General features: G+C 42.3%; 1 protein-coding gene across 1 annotated transcript in view; it reads right to left on the bottom strand.

The window, feature by feature from the left end:
• Positions 1-374: 374 nt before the first annotated feature.
• LOC102848782 (chromosome unknown open reading frame, human C3orf20) overlaps positions 375-19,612 on the bottom strand; it is a 58,450-nt gene continuing 39,212 nt past the window's right edge. The window contains 6 exon segments of the mRNA XM_006901046.1: positions 375-549; positions 3,970-4,112; positions 5,375-5,482; positions 6,058-6,364; positions 16,103-16,346; positions 17,575-17,698. Coding sequence (XP_006901108.1) covers positions 375-549; positions 3,970-4,112; positions 5,375-5,482; positions 6,058-6,364; positions 16,103-16,346; positions 17,575-17,698 — 1,101 coding nt within the window.

Genomic DNA, 19,612 nt, shown 5'->3' with positions numbered 1-19,612 from the left:
AAGAAGGCAGGATTTAATGTTCTTGCAGAACAAATAAGAGCTTGCTTTCCTTCACGACTACCACCACTGACTTAGTTCACTTTTCAAAAATTTCAGTGAGTTCCTTGCAAAGCATAGTGGGCCAGTCTCTACCCTTCACTACCTGGGCTGTGGGGTTGGGATATGACTTGCCAATGGGCCTTCATTTCCACCCACAGACTTCTGCCAGCAGCTCTAGGGAACATAACTGATACCAGCTGAACCACTTGGGTAGAAAGGGGCTAGATGCCAGAGTTTACAGAAATGACCAAGGCCCCACAGAGAGTGACCTGCCCAAGGCCACATCACCAGCTGCGGTATTGGTGGCAAAGCCAGGGCGTTGGTTTTAATGACACCTACTCTGCTGAACGGTCTGGTGCGGAAATGTACTGCTTCTCCTCCTCAACAGAGGACTTCTTTTCTGTCACATCTTCTTGGACCAACGACAATGATGAGCTTTCTTGAATGTTATAAGACATTTTTCTCTGGTATGCTTCTGCATCTACCAGGCTCCAGATAGAAGCGGAAGAACTGCAGGGAGGCAGGTTGGAGGGATGTTAAGTAAGAACAGAGCTTGGGGATGGGGTGGGGGGGAAGCAAAGCTGAGAATCCGGGGCAAGTAGCCTCTTCACAGCCCTGCTCCTCCCACTTGGCTTCTATGAGCCCCCACATTCCTGTAGACACAAAGGCAAAGCAGATGTTAACATGCCTGCTTGCTAACCAAAAGGTTAGCAGTTTGAATCTATCCAGAGGTACCTTGGAAGACAATTTACTTCTGAAAAAAATCAACAACTGAAAATGGTGTGCGGCACAGCCCTCTCTGACACACATGGGATCCCCATTGAGCTCTGGTACTTGGCAATTGGTTGGATTGGGTTCCCCCCTCCTTTTTTTTTTTGGTAAAGAGGATAAAGGGCACAACTGCTTTCCCTCCCAAGGGAGGGCAAAGGCAGGATGTGGCCGCCCTGGGGTCCTGCCTTCTGTCCCAGGCTGGATTTGGTCCCTCCCATGTGCAAGGAGCCCTGGTGGTGGCATAATGTCACAAATGGTCAAGGAGAGAGGAACGAGGTCAAAGATACAGTCACTGAGTGAAGTCCTCCTCACTTTGCACCCACTTTCTGCTACTGTATCCACTTTCTGGGTACAAGATGAGCATCACACTGAGACAAGCTGGGTTCAGTGTAAAACCTTTCAGTGGGGACAGGCTAGATTCTGCGTTAGTGCTTAAAGCACAGCATGCATAGGCTGTTTTAAACGTCATGCTTTTCTTTGAGTTTCAGTCACGACCTTGCAAGAATTTCTCCATAATATTGCAAAAGTCCTCAAGGACATATCAACCTCCCTTGTCAGGGAGCTTCTTCAACTTCTGTACAGACCCTAGAACTGGAAAAGGACTAGTCTCCTTTAGTATAATAGGGCCATTACTACCAAGGCCATTTCATCAACATAGTAATAAACCCACTCCTACCTAGTACCTCCTGCTGCTGTTATTGTTGTTCTGTGCCATGGAGTCACCTGTGACTTACAATGAAGGCATGCACAATTGCTCTGGACCTGCCCTATCGAGAGCCAATCTACTGTCTCTGATGCACGGACCCATATTACTCCAGTTACCCTGTCAATCCATCTCATCAGCGGATTTGACCAATGCAGTTAGTGACAACTTTGCTTTTTAACACTTTTAATCTAAAAGATATGTTTTCAAGCAGATTTTCACAATGTACCATGTTCTAGGAATTCTTGTCTCTTGCTCCCATTGATGTTGACCGTGGAGCAAGTAGAATCAAATTGTTGACAACTTACTGATAACCACTGATGATGCCTTGTGAGAGTCTATTCCATTTTCAACCTCGTTTTCAAATTATCAATCTGTCATGCTACACTTAGAATGAATTCTAATGGTCTAGAAGTCTAAGGATCTTTGCTTTTCTACTACTCTCAAAAACCTAGACCATCTCTGTATGTTTCTACAATTTCTGATTCTTTTCCTATCATTCCTTAAAATTGTTGAAAGCTATTAAAAGTGTACATTTAAGTTAACTCAGCATCTTGGATATAAAAAATTTGGAGATCAGAATTTATTTTAGTAATAATAATAATAATAATAATAATAATAATAATACTTCATCCACAATTCAGTTGAGTCAGACCAGCCTATAGCTGACCCTTCAGTGAGTTTTCAGAGGCACTGAGGAGGACCTGAAGCACTTGCAGAAGGTCAAGGATTGTAGTCTTCAGTATGGATTGAAGCTCAATATCAAGAGGGCAAAAATCCTCACCACTGGGCCAACTGGCAGCACCATGATGGATGGAGAAGAGATAGAGGTTGTTAACAATTACAGCTGGCTCCACAATCCACACTCTAAGCATCAGCAGTCAGGAAATCAAAAGACAAATTGCATTAGGTAAATCTGCTATTAGGGGCCTCTCCAGAGTATTGAGAAGCAATGATGTCAATCTAGAGACTAAGGTGCACCTGATCCAGGCCATGATCTTCACAATTACTTGCTATGTATAAGAGACCAGAAAAATGATTAAGAATGACAGAAGAAGAATTGATGCCTTTGAATTTTGGTGCTGGAGAAGAGTCTTGAACTTCCCATGTTTCACCAATTAAAAAAAAACAGGTCTGTCTTGGAGAGGGTGAAACCAAGTTTTTCCTTGGAGGCAAGGATTTTGATGCTTTGTCTCAGATACTTTGAGCATGTGGCCAGGAGAGACTGATCCTTGGATACGGACATCATACTCAGAAGGGTGGAGTGACAGTGCAGGAGAGAAAGTCCCTGGATGAGATGATTGATACAGTAACTGGGGTAATGGGGACTGGTGTGTCAGAATTAGTGAGACTGGCTCAGGACAGGGCAGGCTTCAGAGTTGCTGTACAGAGGGTTGCTATGAGTCACAGGTGACTCAATGTCATATAACAACAACAAGAAAATTGCATGGGACGAGATTGCCCTTCTTTTTCTCTTGGAGAGGCTAGTAGATTCAAACTGCTCATCTTAGTGTTGGTAGCACACCTTTCTATCCACTAGATCAACAGAGGCCCTGTAATAATTCGCAAACTGTCAATGAATGTTAATGATGAGGTAGCACCTAATTGAATTGACTCAGAAACTTCAACCCAACACAGCGAAGACTCTTATTCTCACTTTAAAAACAAAAAGCCTGGGACACAGACATAGTGAGTGGTTGGCAGTTACTGAAGGTGACCAGAGTCCTTTTTTACTATCCCTTGCCTCCCCTTGCCTCAGATTCTCACTGTACCACACAGCGTGGTGCCCAGCATTTTAGAATCTGGACTCCTGAAAGAGTCCTCAGTCATTTCACAAGCAGGAGGCTCATCCCCTGGACAAAGCTGCCTGTTTCCAGAGCCAAGGCCTAGTTGTGAACATCTCAACAAAGCTGAGCCAAGGGCTGCACCTTGTGGAAAAGCCTGAGGGGGTTCTCTGGGGTAGACTGCAACCTGCACTCCCACTTCTTTGCACCAGGGCTGCAATCAATCCATGAAAGAGCAAGGTCTATGTGATCCTGCTGGATGCAGAAGAGATGAAAAACTGGAATTGTACCCTGCAGTGGAGCCTGGGAAGGTCAGGGCAGGAGGCAGGGGATAGTGAGGGCCCCTAATCAGACCCTGTCTCCATTTGTTCTCCAACAGAAACAGCGGTGTGAACAATCTCAGGTCCCTCCTTGCCCAAGCCTGGGTCCCAAAGTTTTTTTTTGCCCTCTTTGTGGCTGTTCTCATTTTGCTCTACCCATCTGCAAAATTCTCCTGCCACCAGCTTCTACCTTGTGCCCTGCAGCCAAAGCCTCCCTATTGTCTCTGGTTCGCCTGCTGCATTCTTCTTAGGTCCCAGGGTTCTCCCTGTACCCTCCCTACAGGTCTGTTTCCTTTCTATCTCTCCATTATCCATCTATCCATCCTTCATCCACATGTATTTCCCTTCTTACCTGAACTTGAAGTCATATGGCAGGAAGTAGCCCATATTGCACTTATGTTGAGCCTGGAAGATTTCCTTCACAAGGTTCTGCTTGCTTAAGCCATTGCCATTAAACACAGTACCTCCAAAAAGAAGCCTACCTCCAATAAACATCTGTTAACAGAGGAAAGAGACAGAGGAGAGGGGCTCAGCACATCAGCATGAAAATCGTCAGGCAGGGGAGCTCTGGAAAGCTCAGGGGACTGGGAAAGAGGGTAGGAATTTAAGCCTTTGGAGGTCTGGAAAGGGGTAACCCATAGCCTGAGTAGCCCAGTGAGCTTGAAGTCCTTGACCAAGCCCTCAGGTCAGAGCACAGACCCCTCCCTCAGCCCTCACTGCCCTGCTCCACATTTTATCCACAGGGCTTGTGTGGGGTGTGAGTGATGTATTCCTGCCCAGGGGACCCACTCTGCCACCCGCCATGGTCCAGTTCACGCTATGTACTCCTCCCCATCCGTGCACACCCATCTCTCCCCAGGGAGGGCTGTGCTGCCCTGCTCATCTCTCTCCCCTCATCCTGCACAGCCAGAGACCTGTTGGAAGATTTGTACGCCAAGATACTCATCACAGCACTATCTGAATTAAAAAATAAAAAGGGAACTATCCTAACTGTCTGACAAGGGGAGCATGAATAGAGAAACTGGATGCAGACCACTTTTCCATCATGAAATATCAGCTATCACAAAAGATTTAAAAGGCCTAAAGAAATGCTCATGATATCACTCAACCTAACAATGCAGGACCCTAAACTATATATGAAGAAACAAACTACAAGACCTGGGCAGGGGGCTTGCACATGCGCTTTCTCAGTATAAAAGGATTATTTTCTAAATTGTGTTTTCCAAGCTTCTTCTAGTAAGCACACACCATTTTTTCCTTCTTTACCATTTTTCTGTACCCAAACCAAAAAGAGGAAACCGACTGTGCTGACCCCGTTTGCACAGAATGGAATTGCTCCACTGGGTTGTCAAAGCTGGGGTCTTTCCAAAGCAAATTGCCAGGCCTTTCTTCTGAGTCACCTTGGGGTCGTTCCAACAGCCAATCTTCAGCTAGCAGCTGAGTGCTTGACTTTTGCACCCATACAGCCTCATATTTTTAGTTTAAAGCTTATTTTAAAACACTGATGAAAAGAATTTGATCCGCTGAGTTAGGCACCTCCTGTTCCTTTGTTTTCCAGATTTGGAGAAGAGGCTGAGTAGGGCTGAGGGAGGAGAGAGGAGGCTAGCCTCAGACCACAGGTCCTGGGCTAGCTGGCTGCACTTGAGTCCTGTCTGCTCTGGCCCCTGGTGGATGGGGGCAGACTCAGGACCTTCCTCACTGAGCATCCCCCTCCTCCTTTTTCCTCGCACATTTGCAATGAATAGACTCCAGCTCACCAGAACCATGCCCTGAGCCACAGCATTCTTCTTCACCAGCAGGGGTGGTTTGTTCTGCAGGGGACTGTCCAGGTCATACCGCAGTAGGCGGTAAGGGTCATGCCGGCACTGCCAAGACAGAAACCCCCCAGTGTTCACCTGATGCAGAAGAGCTGTCAGCATCATGCCACAAGGATTGACTCTTGACCCGCCTGGTGCCTGACTGCATCCTGAAGCCCCATGCAATGTCCCATCTCATGCCTGCCTGAGGGGCCATTCCCTTCCTACATGCATCTCTCCGTAAGGAGCCCACTGTCTCCAGAGGCCGCAAGTCCCCCGGCCTTCCAGTGGTGAGAGTGAGAGTCGTCACTGATGACCACAGCGGGCACCCAGGCACTCTGCTGTGAATAATCATACAATGTGCCCTGTACTCCAACAGAAAAGGGCAGTACCCTGATTATGTCGCAAGGTCAGACAGACATGGTGCCTGTCTTGATGTGGTGACTCGCCCTGGGATGGAAGGAGGACAGGGAGATAGTAAAGAGGGACAGAAGTTCTGACAAGAGCATGAGTGGGAGCAAAGGCCAAGGAGAAGAGGAGCTGAAGCAAGGCCAGAGGGCCAGCCCCTCCTCCAGGGGCCAGACTCTTCCAGCTCTCCCGACACCAGCCTATACCCTGCTGGGACTCCCATGGTCCAGACCCACCTGAATACAAGGTGAGCCACGACCCCGTTGCAGGTGACGATAAAGGGTGTCCAGCAGCCACTGGAGGTAGGTGGTTCTGTCTGGGTTCTGCAACGAGATGATCCCGAACACCAGCACCTGGCTGGGGTCACGGGGCGCCAGAATGAAGCGTTCCAGCTCCATGTCAGACACCAGGGGTGCCTTCAAAATACACTTGCAGCCTGTCCCGATGTCCTCCTTGCAGATGAGCTTCCGCAGCACTAGTGGGCAGTCGCAGGGTGAGGCTGCTGGCCATTCAGTGTGCGTCCTCATCTCTTGGGTCTTCGCCCTGTGAGGACAGCACAAGGGTGGTACCCAGCGGGTAGGCTCTGGCCCACTCTTAGCCCTCTGTCCCAGATCAAAGAAGATCCCCCTGAGGAATCTCCCTGCAGGCCTCCTTAGGTGTTAAGAGGGACTAGGAAAAAGTTGTTGATGAAAACATCAGTGTCACCCTTCACTCCTCTTTTATCTATACCCTCTCCAAGCTGTCAGCAAGCCTGTCCACTCCACCTGTGGAGAACGGCCACTAGTCCTTCCCTTCACCCTTGGTGATGGGCTCCAGGTGCCTAGCCTGCCTTGCCTAGATGCCTGCTGCTATCTCTCAAGGGGTCCTCTGTTTCCTCCCTGCCTCTTCTTCAATCTTCTCTCCTCCTGGAAGATAGAGGGATCCTGTTAAACCTGATCAGACCCTGTCATTCCTTTCTTAGAAATGGTTTTCCATCTTTTTCAGAGTAAAAGCTCAAGAGGGTAGTGTACTAGGGGGGAGGGTTGGGAGGGGAGGAAAGTGCAACAATGAATGCATGGAAATCCAAAGTCTCTGTAAATTTTCATTGAAATGAATAATAAATAAAAAGAAAGGATTTTTTAAAAAAACCTCAAGTTCCTCAAAAATAGTCCTTACAGATGGTCATGATCTTCTCAGCCTTTTCCTCTTCCCTGGTAAGCCTTGCTCTCCTGTAGACATTCTCACCTTTGTCTAGCATGTTTTTGCCTTGCTTCTGTCCAACTCCAAGGTCTTTGCTTCTGCCCTTCCCTCTGCTTTGTGTGCTCCCCCCTCCCCTAGACAGCCGCACAACTTATCTCCCTACATCTTTGTTTAAATGCCACATCCCTAGTAAGGCCTCTCTTTCTGTCCTGCTTCCCTTTACCCTAACAACCTTTTCCTTCAACTTTGCTCCCCCCCCCCCACCTCCATACCATTGCTACTATCTCACACACTTACTTATTTTGATGATTGTATCTTTCCCTCCCACTAGAGAGAAGACTTCATGACTTTAATGCATTTTGCTCCATAATACCTGGGATCATAAAAATTTTGAAGGCACAAAAATTAGGATCTGTTTACCTAGTACAACAGAAGAAGGAGAGGTAGCAATGGAAGAGAAATATTTGACTGATGGCCTTCATAAACAACTTTCTCTTTTGTCAAGAAATCAGAACTAGATGGTGTCCTGAATACCATTATACGTTTGATCAAAGACTCTATAGAAGAATTTTGATCAAAAGAAGTGAAATGCAACATAAAATTTCAAGTTATAATGGAATTCAGACTTTCCTTAAGCTATATGTAATGTAAGCTATATGAACCTCTGAAACAGTAACTTTAAAGCAGCAATTATAATCATCCTTCATGAAAGAAATGAATAGGCACTCTTAGACAATAGAAAAAAAGAATAAAAAGCTTTAAAACTGAGAAATACAATTTTGTTGTTGTTGTTGTTATGTGCCATCGAGTTGCCTGTGACTCATAGCGACCCTATGTACAGCAGCTCTAAAGCCTGCCCTGTCCTGAGCCAGTCTCGCTGACTCTGATTCACCTACCCCTATTGTCCTAGTCACTGTTTCAATCCATCTCATCTGAGATCTCCCTCTCCTGTGCTGTTCCTCCACCCTTCTGAGCATGATGTTCTTCTCCAAGGATGGGTCCCTCCTGGCCATGTACCCAAAGTGTGTGAGATAGAGCTTCAAAATCCTAGCCTTCAAGGAAAAACTTGGTTTTACTTTCTCCAAAACAGACCTATTTGTTTTCTTGGTGGTCCATGGGATGTTCAAGATTCTTCTCCAGCACCATGACTCAAAGGTATCAATTCTCCTTCTATCATCTTTAGTCACTGTACAGCTGTCCGATGCATAACAAGTAATTGCAAAGACCAGGGAGTGGATTAAGCTCACCTTAGTCTTGAGACTGACATCGTTGCTTACTTGATCTATTGCTGTAGATGATCAACATGACCACACCCAAACTACCATACAGTGCATTGGATAAAAGACCAGTAGGCTCTAGAATGAGAAAGACAATATTTGAAAAAAAAAAAAAACCCACACAAAACAACAAACTGCTGAATTGTTTCAATAGCAGAATGGAGATGATAAAAGAATCAGTACACTGGAATGTAGAGCAATAAAATGGCCCAATCTGGAGAACAGAGAAATAAAAACCTGCAAACTGGGAACAAAGTTTCAGTGCCGGTGGGACAATGTGCCTGATATAGGGCAAAATTGACATTTCAGTTCATTGCTATCCGTGTGGAAGGATTGGCGGCATGATCAGTTACACAATGTGTCCTCGCCTTCCCACTTATCCACTCTCATTAATCACAGTCTTCAGTCCCAGCCACCCGGAGCTCGTTTGGAGCTCTCAAGTTAGGTGAGCACAGCTACTCAGACTAACTGTCCCCCAAACCCCTCTCTGACTCTGTCTACCCAGAGCTCAGAAGTTAAAATAATATAGCCTTTCAGATTGCCAAATAAGGAGACATCAGCTGTAAATTTGAAGAGTTCACACAATGCTCCAATCTTCTGCTCTACTGGCTGTAGAGTCAGGGCTGGTTTCCTACTCTCCATCCAGGATATCAGCTACAGGCCAAGAGTCTACAAAACACCCTTTCTTCCTGATGGGCTGGATCCCTTTCCCTCTTTGTTTTCACTATGTCATTGGCATGACTCACAGATTTAATTGAAAGTATGCCATACTTACAATAACAAATGTATTGCAACCAAAAAGAATACAAATAAACATCTTTAAATTGTTAGAAGGAAAATTTACAAAAAGGAAAAACACTGTCAAATTTCAATCCTATAAACATTAAAATATCCTTCAAGAATAAAGGCAAAATAAAGACATCCATTTTCAGATTAAGGAGCCCCAGTTATATAGTCTTTTTCCAAGGAAAGGCTCATCCTGATAAAATGCCCAAAGCATGTGAGATGAAGACATTATTCTGGGAAAGGTGAAGGGTCAGAGAAAAAGAGGAAGATTCCCAACAAGATGGACTGACACAGTGACTGTAACAATGGATGTAAACATGGTGAAAATGGGGAGGATGGCACAGAATAGTGCATGATTCCCATGTGCTCATACAGTCACTACTGAAAGGTCACCTGGAAGCTGGGCAGCATTCTGTGCAGATGCATCCCTTGGGAAACATTCCAATGCTGCATCAGAAGATAGCACGACCACCAGACACGTTCTGCTTAATGCCAGCGTGATGCAACCCATCTAAAGGGTCCTGGGCAGCTCCATAAATCGGAACAGGCAGGGGACATCCAATTAACGTTCTCCACAGAGAGATGACCACTGAATAGATCAACTTACCTCCCTTCTCATTCCACCCCCACCCCTCCACATAAAACCTTTGTTGTAACTTTCTCACACGTGACTTCACATTCCCACTGCCTCCTTCCAGCCTGGGCATGCAGAATCTGCTGAGAGCTAATAATAAATTCCTTTGTTTTACTTCATTTGGTTCTCTGTGGCCTTTTTTAACCTCTCAACTATGAGTCATAGTAGAAATGATGGCACAGAACAATTGTGGTAGAGTGTATAAGGTGCTGGGCTGCTAGTTGAAAGGTCAGCAGATTGAATGTATTTATTAATTTCCCCAATGAAGAAAGGTGAAAAGTCTCCTTCCAGTAAGATTATGATCACAGAAACTGGGTGGAATGTCTCTATGAACTGCATCTAACTTGACAGCATTGAGTTTAGTTCTGGTTTGGAATCTTCAGATTAAGGAAAAGAAAGAAAATTTATCACCAGCAGAGCTCAAAGGAAATATTTCAGGCTGAAGAAGAATGTTCTCAGAGGCAAATTTAGAATTGTGGGAATGAATACACATCTACAGAAATGGTAAATATTGCCAGATGGTGGACTAAGAAAATACACTGTGCAAATTTTGCTCTGACACAAACAAATCTATGTACCCACATGCCCATTGCAGCTTTATTTAAAATAACGAAGAGTCAGAAATGATGAGCTCTAGTGTATCAAGAAGTGTGAGGATGGCACAGGATAGAACAGGGTCCAGTTGTGCTGTTCATATGGTTTGTACTCAATGGTACTTAATAATAACATTAGAGATGAGGACAGTTTCACAGTCTAACAACATATTCTTGCTAAAACTGCTAACAACACATGTATTTATCAAAATCCTGCAGTTCTGGCAAGATGGTATTATTTTCTACCCTAACAAGTGTGAGAAATAGGATATACGTGTGTCTTATTTTTAAAGTTGTAAGATGGGGTTGGGTTGAAATGAGATGCCATTCTGAAATTACTTAGGGAAACTCCCCATCCTTGTATTTTTGCTGTGAACCAGTCACAACCAGTTCCTGGCTCATTATTTCCCCTGAAATGAAGACATTCCAAACACTCCAAACTTCCTCAACTCCAACACCCCCTTCCCTTCAAGCACAGTCCAAACTAGTCAATTGGGTAGAAGTGAGATTGTGAGGTCGAAACATTGACTGATAAGAGTGAAACACGGCCTTAGTCTTGCATCAAGGATAAAAACCTGGGCCAACTGCTCTCCTCCTAGTATGCTTGCCAGTCAGGCTATGTGCAGCTGTGCACCTTTCTGCAGAAGCAAAATTTTGCCTTGCCAATAGTCTTTTGTTTCTCTGTTAGGACACATTTCTAACACAGGTGACTGAACTCTTATATCTTCCCCACATCCTGTGCTAATCAGTTGGTCATGTGTCTGAATCTGTTGTTTTTCCCCTTAAAAAGTGTCTCCAGAGCAACGAGTTTCAACCAATTTTCTGGAGCATGTGCAGAAGCACTGCTTATAATCCAAGGTGACCTATTTTGAACAAACCACTGAGGACACTGTTACAGTCCCAGAACCTCATCCTGTAATAAATGGTGTCTCTTAACCCAGAAGCTTTTGCAAAAGATTCTAAGTCGAAGAACCAGCTTCACCCTACAGGCATTTTCTGAGAAATCCTCACCTTCCTTTAGGAATAAGTATGAAGACTGTCCACGTAAATCCCTTTATAAACCTTGAAGTCTCTTTGTTCTAAGAGTTATGGTGTATCCTGTAGTTTGCCCCCACCATCTCCCAAAATTATCTTCAAAAAACTTTTAATAAATATTTTGTTTATATGAAAAATTCTTCATCATACTTGCTAATGAGAGAAAAGTATCCCTTTGCACATAGAATTTTTCAGTATTGCAACTTAAGGCTTGGATTTATTCTCCAATTCTTTCAGTTTGAGAAATGCTGAGCATGTTCTTCCTTTTTGGTTTTCTATTCTAGCCTGTGAACATTTCACTAATACACTGCTTAATCTTCTTGAGCTACCCTTTCAAATACTCTGTGCAGCTCTCTTACTCAGCATATCTTCCCTTTGTTTTGGCCTCTTTGAGTTCTAGTGCAGGTCTCAGAGTGTCTGCCGACATCCATTTTGCTCTTCTTTATTCCCTGACGTAGCAAGAATCCTTTTGCTTTCTTCTGGGATGAAGTATTTGATGCCATCCCACAACTCATCTAGCCTTTGATAGTGTTTAATGCATCAAATCTATTCTCATGATAGTTTTTAAATTCATGTAGGAAAACTCAAAGTTATGTGTAGTACATTAGGTACATTCTATGTGTATAGCCAATCATTTTTAAGGGTATTTACAATGAAAAAGCAATTGTACAAAATTCTATCATGCCATCTCTAGCCTCAATTTTTATCATTAAGGCCATAATTTCCAACACCAGTCATTCTTTGTTTCCAACTTTTGCATTCTAGTCACAGTTATTATTAATGGATCATAAATGCAAGTTTGATACATTTCAGACTGTTAAGGTGAGAGATCAGCAATTTCTCCATCTTTGCCTTTAGTAGTTGTTGCATATATTTGGATAATAGTTCCATTAACACATTTTCCATGTATGCATATGGATATCCTATCAGTCACAACATTGTACTTCAGGACAGATCTTGCAATGTCCTTTTTGAAGATAAGTGGGACACCATGCTTCAGTTTATCATCCCAGGCATGGTAGGTTAGATGATTGTTTGACTGAAAATGGCCAATACCAGTCCGCTGTAGTTCACTAACGGCTGGATGTCTAATGCCTGGTTGTCAATATTTATACATTTATAACATTTATAACAACTTCTAGATTTCCTAGATTCTTATTGTGTACATTCTATGTTCCAATTATTAATGGATGCTTCCCTCTTCTTCTCCTCATGTTGAGTCTTGTCATGTGAGCAAACGAAGGTCCTGCATTGGGTGAAAGCTTTATGCCATCCGAGTCATTATGGTGGGCTCTGCTTTGAGGAGGCAGCTCTCTCTCAGTCCCCAGTCACATTTTGAGTTCCTTACAACCTGAGGTGCTCATCTTCAGGCACTGTATCAAACAATGCTCTTTTTAAAATTTTTTTAAATGAAAAAATTTTTTTTTCAAACAATACTCTTTAGATATTAAAATGGTTTTGAAGGCCTGCTCTTTCAGAAGTGGATGGCCAGTCCTGCTTCTTAGTCTGCCTTAGAATGGAAGCTCCACTGAAACCTGTCCACCATGGGCAACCTTATTGGTATTTGAATTAACGATGGCATAGCTTCCAGCATCACAGCAACATGCAAGACATTACAGTACAGCAAACTGATGGATGAGTTGGTGGCCTAATAATGTATGTTGTTGCTGTTGTTAGGTGCCATCAAGTCAACTAGGAGTCATTAGCAACCCTGTGAACAACAACAGACCTGAACCTTGCCATATTTCACACCATCCTCACACTTTGTCATGTTCAAGTCCATTGTGGTAGGCCCTGTGCCAATCCATCTCATTGAGGGTTTTCCATTCTTTTGTTTATCTTTCCCAACATTATACTGTTCTTCAAGGACTCGTCCTTCCTGAAAATATGCCCAAAGTAGCTAAGTTGAAGTTTTACCATTTTTGTTTCTAAGGAGCACTCTGGTTTCACTTCTTCCAAGACAGATTTATTTGTTCTTTTGGCAGTCCATTGCTCTAGTCCACTCTTGACTTATGAATGACACAACTCAAAGCCATCAATTGTGCCATTCTTATTCATTGTCCAACTTTTGGATGCATAGTAAGCCACTGAAAATACCACAGCTTGGATTAGACACACTTTACCTGGTCTTTATAAACAGACATGTTTGCTCTTTAGTACTTGGAGAGGTCTTTGACAGTAGACTTGCCCAAATACAACATGTCTTGATTTCTTGACTGCTGTTCACCATGGGTGTTGACTGTGGATCCACATAAAATGAAATCAATGACAACAACTCGAATTTCTTCTCCAGCTATCATGATGGTGCCTATTGGTCCAGTGGTGATTTTTATTTTCCTTTTGAATCCTTATTATAGTTTGCAGGAACTACTTCAGGTCTTCTTCACTTTCTGCAATCAACATTATGTCACCTGTATAATGTTGGTTGTGAAGAGTCTTCTTCCAATCTTGATTCTGCATTTTTTTATATAGTTCAACTTCTCAAATTGTTTGCTCAGCATACAGTGGACTAAGTATGGAAAAAGGATACAATTCTGAGGGACACATTTCTTGATTTTAAATGATGCAGTGTTCTCTTGGTCTGTCTGGACAATAGCTTCTTTATCTATGTAAATATTCACATAAGCACAATTAAATGTTCTGGCATTCACATTCTTCTCAATGTTAGCCAACATTTGTTATGATCAAATCACACATTCAAATGCCTTGGCATAATCAACAAAAGTAATTTATCATTCTGATATTCTCTGCTTTTAGCCATAATCCATCTAACATCAGCAATGACAGCCCTCATGCCATAAACCCTTCTGAGTCCAGTTTGAATATTTAGAAGTTCTTGTTGATATCCCATTCCAGCCACTTTTGAAATATTTTATTTGCAGGTGATACTAACAATATTGTTTGATAATTTCCAGTTTGTTGTATCACCTTTTTTTTTAATGAGAACAAATATAGATCTCTTCCAGTCAGTTTGCCAGGTAGTTGCCTTCCATATTTGTTGGCACAGACTGGTAAGCATGTCCAGGGTTGCGACTGTTTCCCCTAATGTCTTAATTGGTATGATATAAATTTTGGGGGTCTTATGTTTTGCTAATGTTTTCAAAGAAGCTTGAACTTCTTCCTTCAGTACTATTAGTTCTTGATCATATGCTGCTTCCTGAAATGATTCAGTGCCCTTCAATTCCTTTTGGTACAGTGATTTTGCAGTGCCTAATCTACACCATGATACATATTCCCTTTGGGGAAGGAAAAGAATTGAGGGGAAAGAGTGGCCTATATAGGACTGTAAAATTCTTTTTCTTGCTTGTTACTGAGTCTGCTCAGTAACAATAGTTGTGAAATTTAGTGGACTGTACATTTAAAATTTGTTTATTTTCTCTGTATGTACCTTATTTTTTAATGATAAAAAATGAAATAATCAATCAGCAGTTACCACACTGTAGTAAAATGAATTTCTTTATGTGATCTTTTTTCTTTTTTAGAAAATTATAAAAATGGCAGAATTTATTTCTTTCTGATCCTAGAAAAAGTAGTAAAAATATATTTAATCAGAAGCATAATTATTATTTTAAAAATTAAATATTATTCTTTATTCATTCCATGCCCATTTTAAAAGTAACTTTTATTTTCTTTATGGGACACATTTTTTAAAATTTATATTTCTACTCTATATTTTATATTCTACATTTTATTTAGATGTAAATATATCTCTGTTAGAGGAAAAATATTTGGAGCAATATTTACCAAAAAGTAATTGAGTGAAAGTTTTTAAATAATACTGGTTGTTCATTGTCTATGTGATCTTTTAATTTGGTTCTTTGGAAAAAGTCTTCATTCCTTTTCCTTCAAGCCTCCTTTCATATACCATCTTCTTGAAATCTCCTGCTGTGGCCCTTCTACATAGTGGCATATTCTATGCTACATACTCTCTGCCTTAGGAAGGGTAAACATTTTCTAAAAATGTCCTTAAAAAGCATCAATTCGAAAATATTTTAGGCTTTGCAGGCCAGGTGATCTCTGCCACAGGTACTCAAGTGTTTCATTGTCAAAGTCAAAGGCAGTATGCAAATGAATGAGTCTAGCAGTGCTCCAATGAAGCCTTATTAGTGGATGGTGAAATCTGAATTTCAGGTCTCATGAAATGTTCTTCTTTTGATTCCTCCCTGCAGTAATTTGAGAATGCAAAATATATTCTTAGCTGGAGGCCATAAAAACATAAGCAACAGGATCTGTTATGGACCATGTGTCATGTGACCATTTGCCAACCCCTACTCTAATCCACCAGCTGCTCTGTGGAAGATGGATGGGCAGTCTCTTCCTTTGTGATTAAAATGCTTCTGAAAAACTGCTGGAGAGTCAACCATGGGTTTCAACTTGACGGTACACAACAACAAAATCTCTAACAAGGTGGGTAAGGAGCTGCCAGCCCAGGTGCAGGTGGTGTGCAAATCCACAGCATGTTTCACAGAAGAAAGATGAGCAGTCCCTCCTGTGTGATTTACATCCTCTGAAAAACCCCTGGAGGGCCAGCCATGAGTCAGTTCCAATTCAACTCCATATAACAACAACTCTAAACTATTACTCTGATTTCTTTCTTTCCTCATCCTTACTGTAATCTAAAACAACTTATTCTGGTGTTTATCTCTTCTTTTCCCCCTCTCTTGGAACTTAAGCTCCTAAATGGAAGGGCCTCTTCTGTCTCTTTTGCCACTCTGACTCTTTGACCCATCACAGTGTCTGATACATAGAAGTGGAAAAGATTAAGGAATTCACCAACCTGGCTGTGACCACAGGCTTGGTGTGGATTTTGAGGGTCTTCCTCAGAGTACGGGTCACAGGAACAGGCACTGTTTCTTCTCTGAAAGATCCTTTAATGAAGGATTCTGGTCGTGCCGAGTGAGGTCGTACACAGAATTCTCCCAAGTATAGATTCAGCTTGGTGCTCTGGCCATGCATAGATTTTGGCTTATGCCAACCAAATTGTGTTTTATCTTTCATGGGATATTCTATTGTGAGGACACCTGTTAACAAAGACACTGCTGTAAGTCCCTTCCTGACCTTCCTTATCTCTGCCAACTTCTCTGGCCTCCCCTGCCTCTGCTCTAAGGTTCTGGAGCCCACATCCACTTTTACAAGACTCCTAGTCTCCTGCTGAAGATTCCTCCCCTCTTTGTCTAATCCTGTGTTCCATGCCTCTGTACAGATATTACTGTTTTCAGTAGCCCTAGAGTAGATTTGATATGAACAACACAACAAAATATAGCCTAGTTTCTGCCATCTTTACTGTTGATGTGCTTGAAACTCTTCCTGCTGTCACTATGCATTTTGAGTCCTGGTGGCTCAGTGGTAAGGAATTGTGCTACCAACACAAAGGTGTGTGGATTGAATCTCATAGCTGTTTTGCAGGAGAAAGATGGGCAATCTCCTCCCATGCAGTTTACTACCTTTGAAAATCCTCTCGTGGATCAGTTAAGAGTCAATTCTGGCTCAACAACACACAACAACAACAGCCTCAGGAGCTCTACTTTCAGCACTGCATCAGATAATATTAAAACTCTAGTATGGTTTTGGTCAGTGAATGATGATTGGATCTAAAAAATAATCCCAACTCCTCAGTCTCCAGGCCTGGTTTCATTTGACTTTGTTCCTCTATTGCATCCTGGCAGAAGGAAACTCCTTCAGCAAGCATTCCTGGTCCATGCCCCTCAAGTCCTGGAGAATCCCCTTCTCACAGTGACAGATTTAAGTTACTGTCATTTCCTTTGCTGTGTTATGTGTATTTTGTCTTGTTTTATCTGATAGTTTAGAAGATTTCTGAGGTCAGGAATTATTTCTTTTATCTACCTAACCAAACAATTACTGGATGCTAGCTGCTGTACACAGAGGGATGAACCAGAAAAGGAATGTAGGGGGAATAGTCAAATGAATATCTACAACTAGTGAAAGTGAGCCCATGAGCCCTGGGGGTGCAGTTGGTTACATACTGTACTGCTAAACAAAACTCAGCAGCCAATATGAGGGAGAAAAATAAAGCAGAGATATAAACAGACACAACGAGAGAGCTCAGAAGTTAAAGTTGGCAAAGTTAATCACTACTGTGATGTGACAGTCTAATTCCCTGTGCACACAATCCTCACTGCCTTACTCACCTTGATGGAAGCTCAGATTCAAGTCAAACCATCATTGGGAATTGGAGAGATCTATCCTATGAGAAAACCTGCAGATGACCCACTTTTTGGATCTCTTTACCTGCTGACAGTAAGATGGAATTTATAAACTGTCTTATTGTCTTCTGAAATCGCTTCTTGATCTCAGCTAGGGCTCGGTTCTTTTTAGACAGGTTTTCATCGAGGCAGTTGATTCTGGTGGTCAACTGCATTGAGAGAAAAGGGAAAAGCAGTTGTAACTTAACTTCAAGAAGTAATCTGCTTCACCCAGCAAACAGCAGGAGTTGCCCTGGTTTGGAACACATGATGTTCCTTGTGGAAAGCATTTCTTTTTGCCTCAGCCCTCTGCATAGTGTTACTAAGGGGATGCATACTACCCTATCTTGGAAAGTCCCCTAGCCTAAGACTCTCATAATCCTCTTTCTGAAGTTTGAAGATACAAGCATTTAATTGCATATGAACCTGCCCTTACCTCTAGACTATAAGCTCCCAGAAAGCAGAGGCCAGGTCTTTTTCTTAGCTATGATCTGAATCGTGTCCCACAACATCTGTATATGTGGATATAGTGTAATATAATTTTGTAATCTGAAATTGGCCAGACAATCAAGATGCCTTCATAATAAGTGATGACTGGAATGCAGAAGTTGGAGACACAGAAGAAGGAATGATATTGGAAAATTATGGAGTTAGTGACAATGAGACTAGAGATCAAATGACTGAATTTTGCACATTCAAAGATTTACTCATCACAAATATGATTTACAAAAAACACAAATGGCAACTATACACATGGACTTCACTTGGTGGACTCTGGATTCAGACTGGTTACATCTGTGCAAAGAATCACTGGAGAAACTCAATATCTGAATTTAAAATAAGGGCAGCAGCTGACTGTGAAACAAACCAGCAATTACTCATGTGTGAATTAAAATGGAAACTGAAGAACTAGGAAACAAGTCCACAAGAACCAAAATACAACAATAAGAACCAAAATACAACCTTGAGTCTAACCCACCTGAATAAGAATCAGCTCAAGAACATGTTTGAAACATTAAACACCAAAGATCAAAGACCAGAAGAGCTGTGGGATGACATCAAGGATATCATGCATGATGAGATAAAAAAGTCATTACAAAGATAAAGGAGAAAGAAAAAACCAAAATGATGTCAGAAGAGACTCTAAAAGTTGTATTACAGAATCAATAAGTAAAAACAAAGGGAGGAGATGTCAATATAAAAGACCTGAACAGAAGATTTCAAACACCAGATCAAGAACACAAAGCTATAAAATAAAGTCATAATATAAAAGTTATAAAATATTATAACTTAATGTGCAAAGCACTGGAGTCAGAGAATAAAAAGGAAGAACTCATTCAGTGTTTCTCAAGCTGAAAGAGCCACAAAGCCAAATTCAAGCTTTGAGTTGCAATACTGAGTGATGCTTTGGGAAAAATCTTGAATGATCCAGGAAGCATCAAAAGAAGATGGTGGAAGATTGAGACTGCAGGGATGAGCTCATTGTTGGGGACCTTACCATCCCTGTGCGGCAAGATGCCAAGGCCTGTGTGTCATGGCTGGGCCCAGACCTTCTTTAAGCCACCACTTCCCCGGGGTCTTCTAAAGGATGCAGCCCAGCCCAGGCATGCTTACACCCTGGCCAGCAACAGGAGGATCACTGCCTGCCAGGTTGAAAGGCTCCAGTTTCAGTGTGCCCAAACCATAATCCCTCCCAGAGCACTAGACTGCTACCTCCACTGCCTGGAAACCTTGCTGCCCCACTTTATACACTACAGTATCAAGAGACCGCCAAATATAGCAGACAGGCATAATCTGAAGAGAATAAAATTGATAAATGGGCCCTCTTAAGATTAAATCCCTGTGTTCAGTAAAAACTTTTCCCAAGAAGGTAAAAAGAAAACCTACTGACTGGGAACAAACATTTGACAATATCACCTCAGACAAGATTCTCATAACAAAAGTTAAAGAATATTCCTGGGCCTCCACATGAAAAAGACTGATAACTCAATTACAAAATGGGTAAAAGACATAAAAAGGATTTTCAGAGAGCTTACTCTTTTGAATGGCCACAAGAAACATGAAGAAATGCTCAAAATCACTAC

This window comes from Elephantulus edwardii, unplaced genomic scaffold, assembly GCF_000299155.1.
Source record: "Elephantulus edwardii isolate Elephantulus edwardi_28Jun2011 unplaced genomic scaffold, EleEdw1.0 scaffold00306, whole genome shotgun sequence".
NCBI lineage: Eukaryota > Metazoa > Chordata > Mammalia > Macroscelidea > Macroscelididae > Elephantulus > Elephantulus edwardii.
This window is presented reverse-complemented; position numbering and strand designations above follow the sequence as displayed.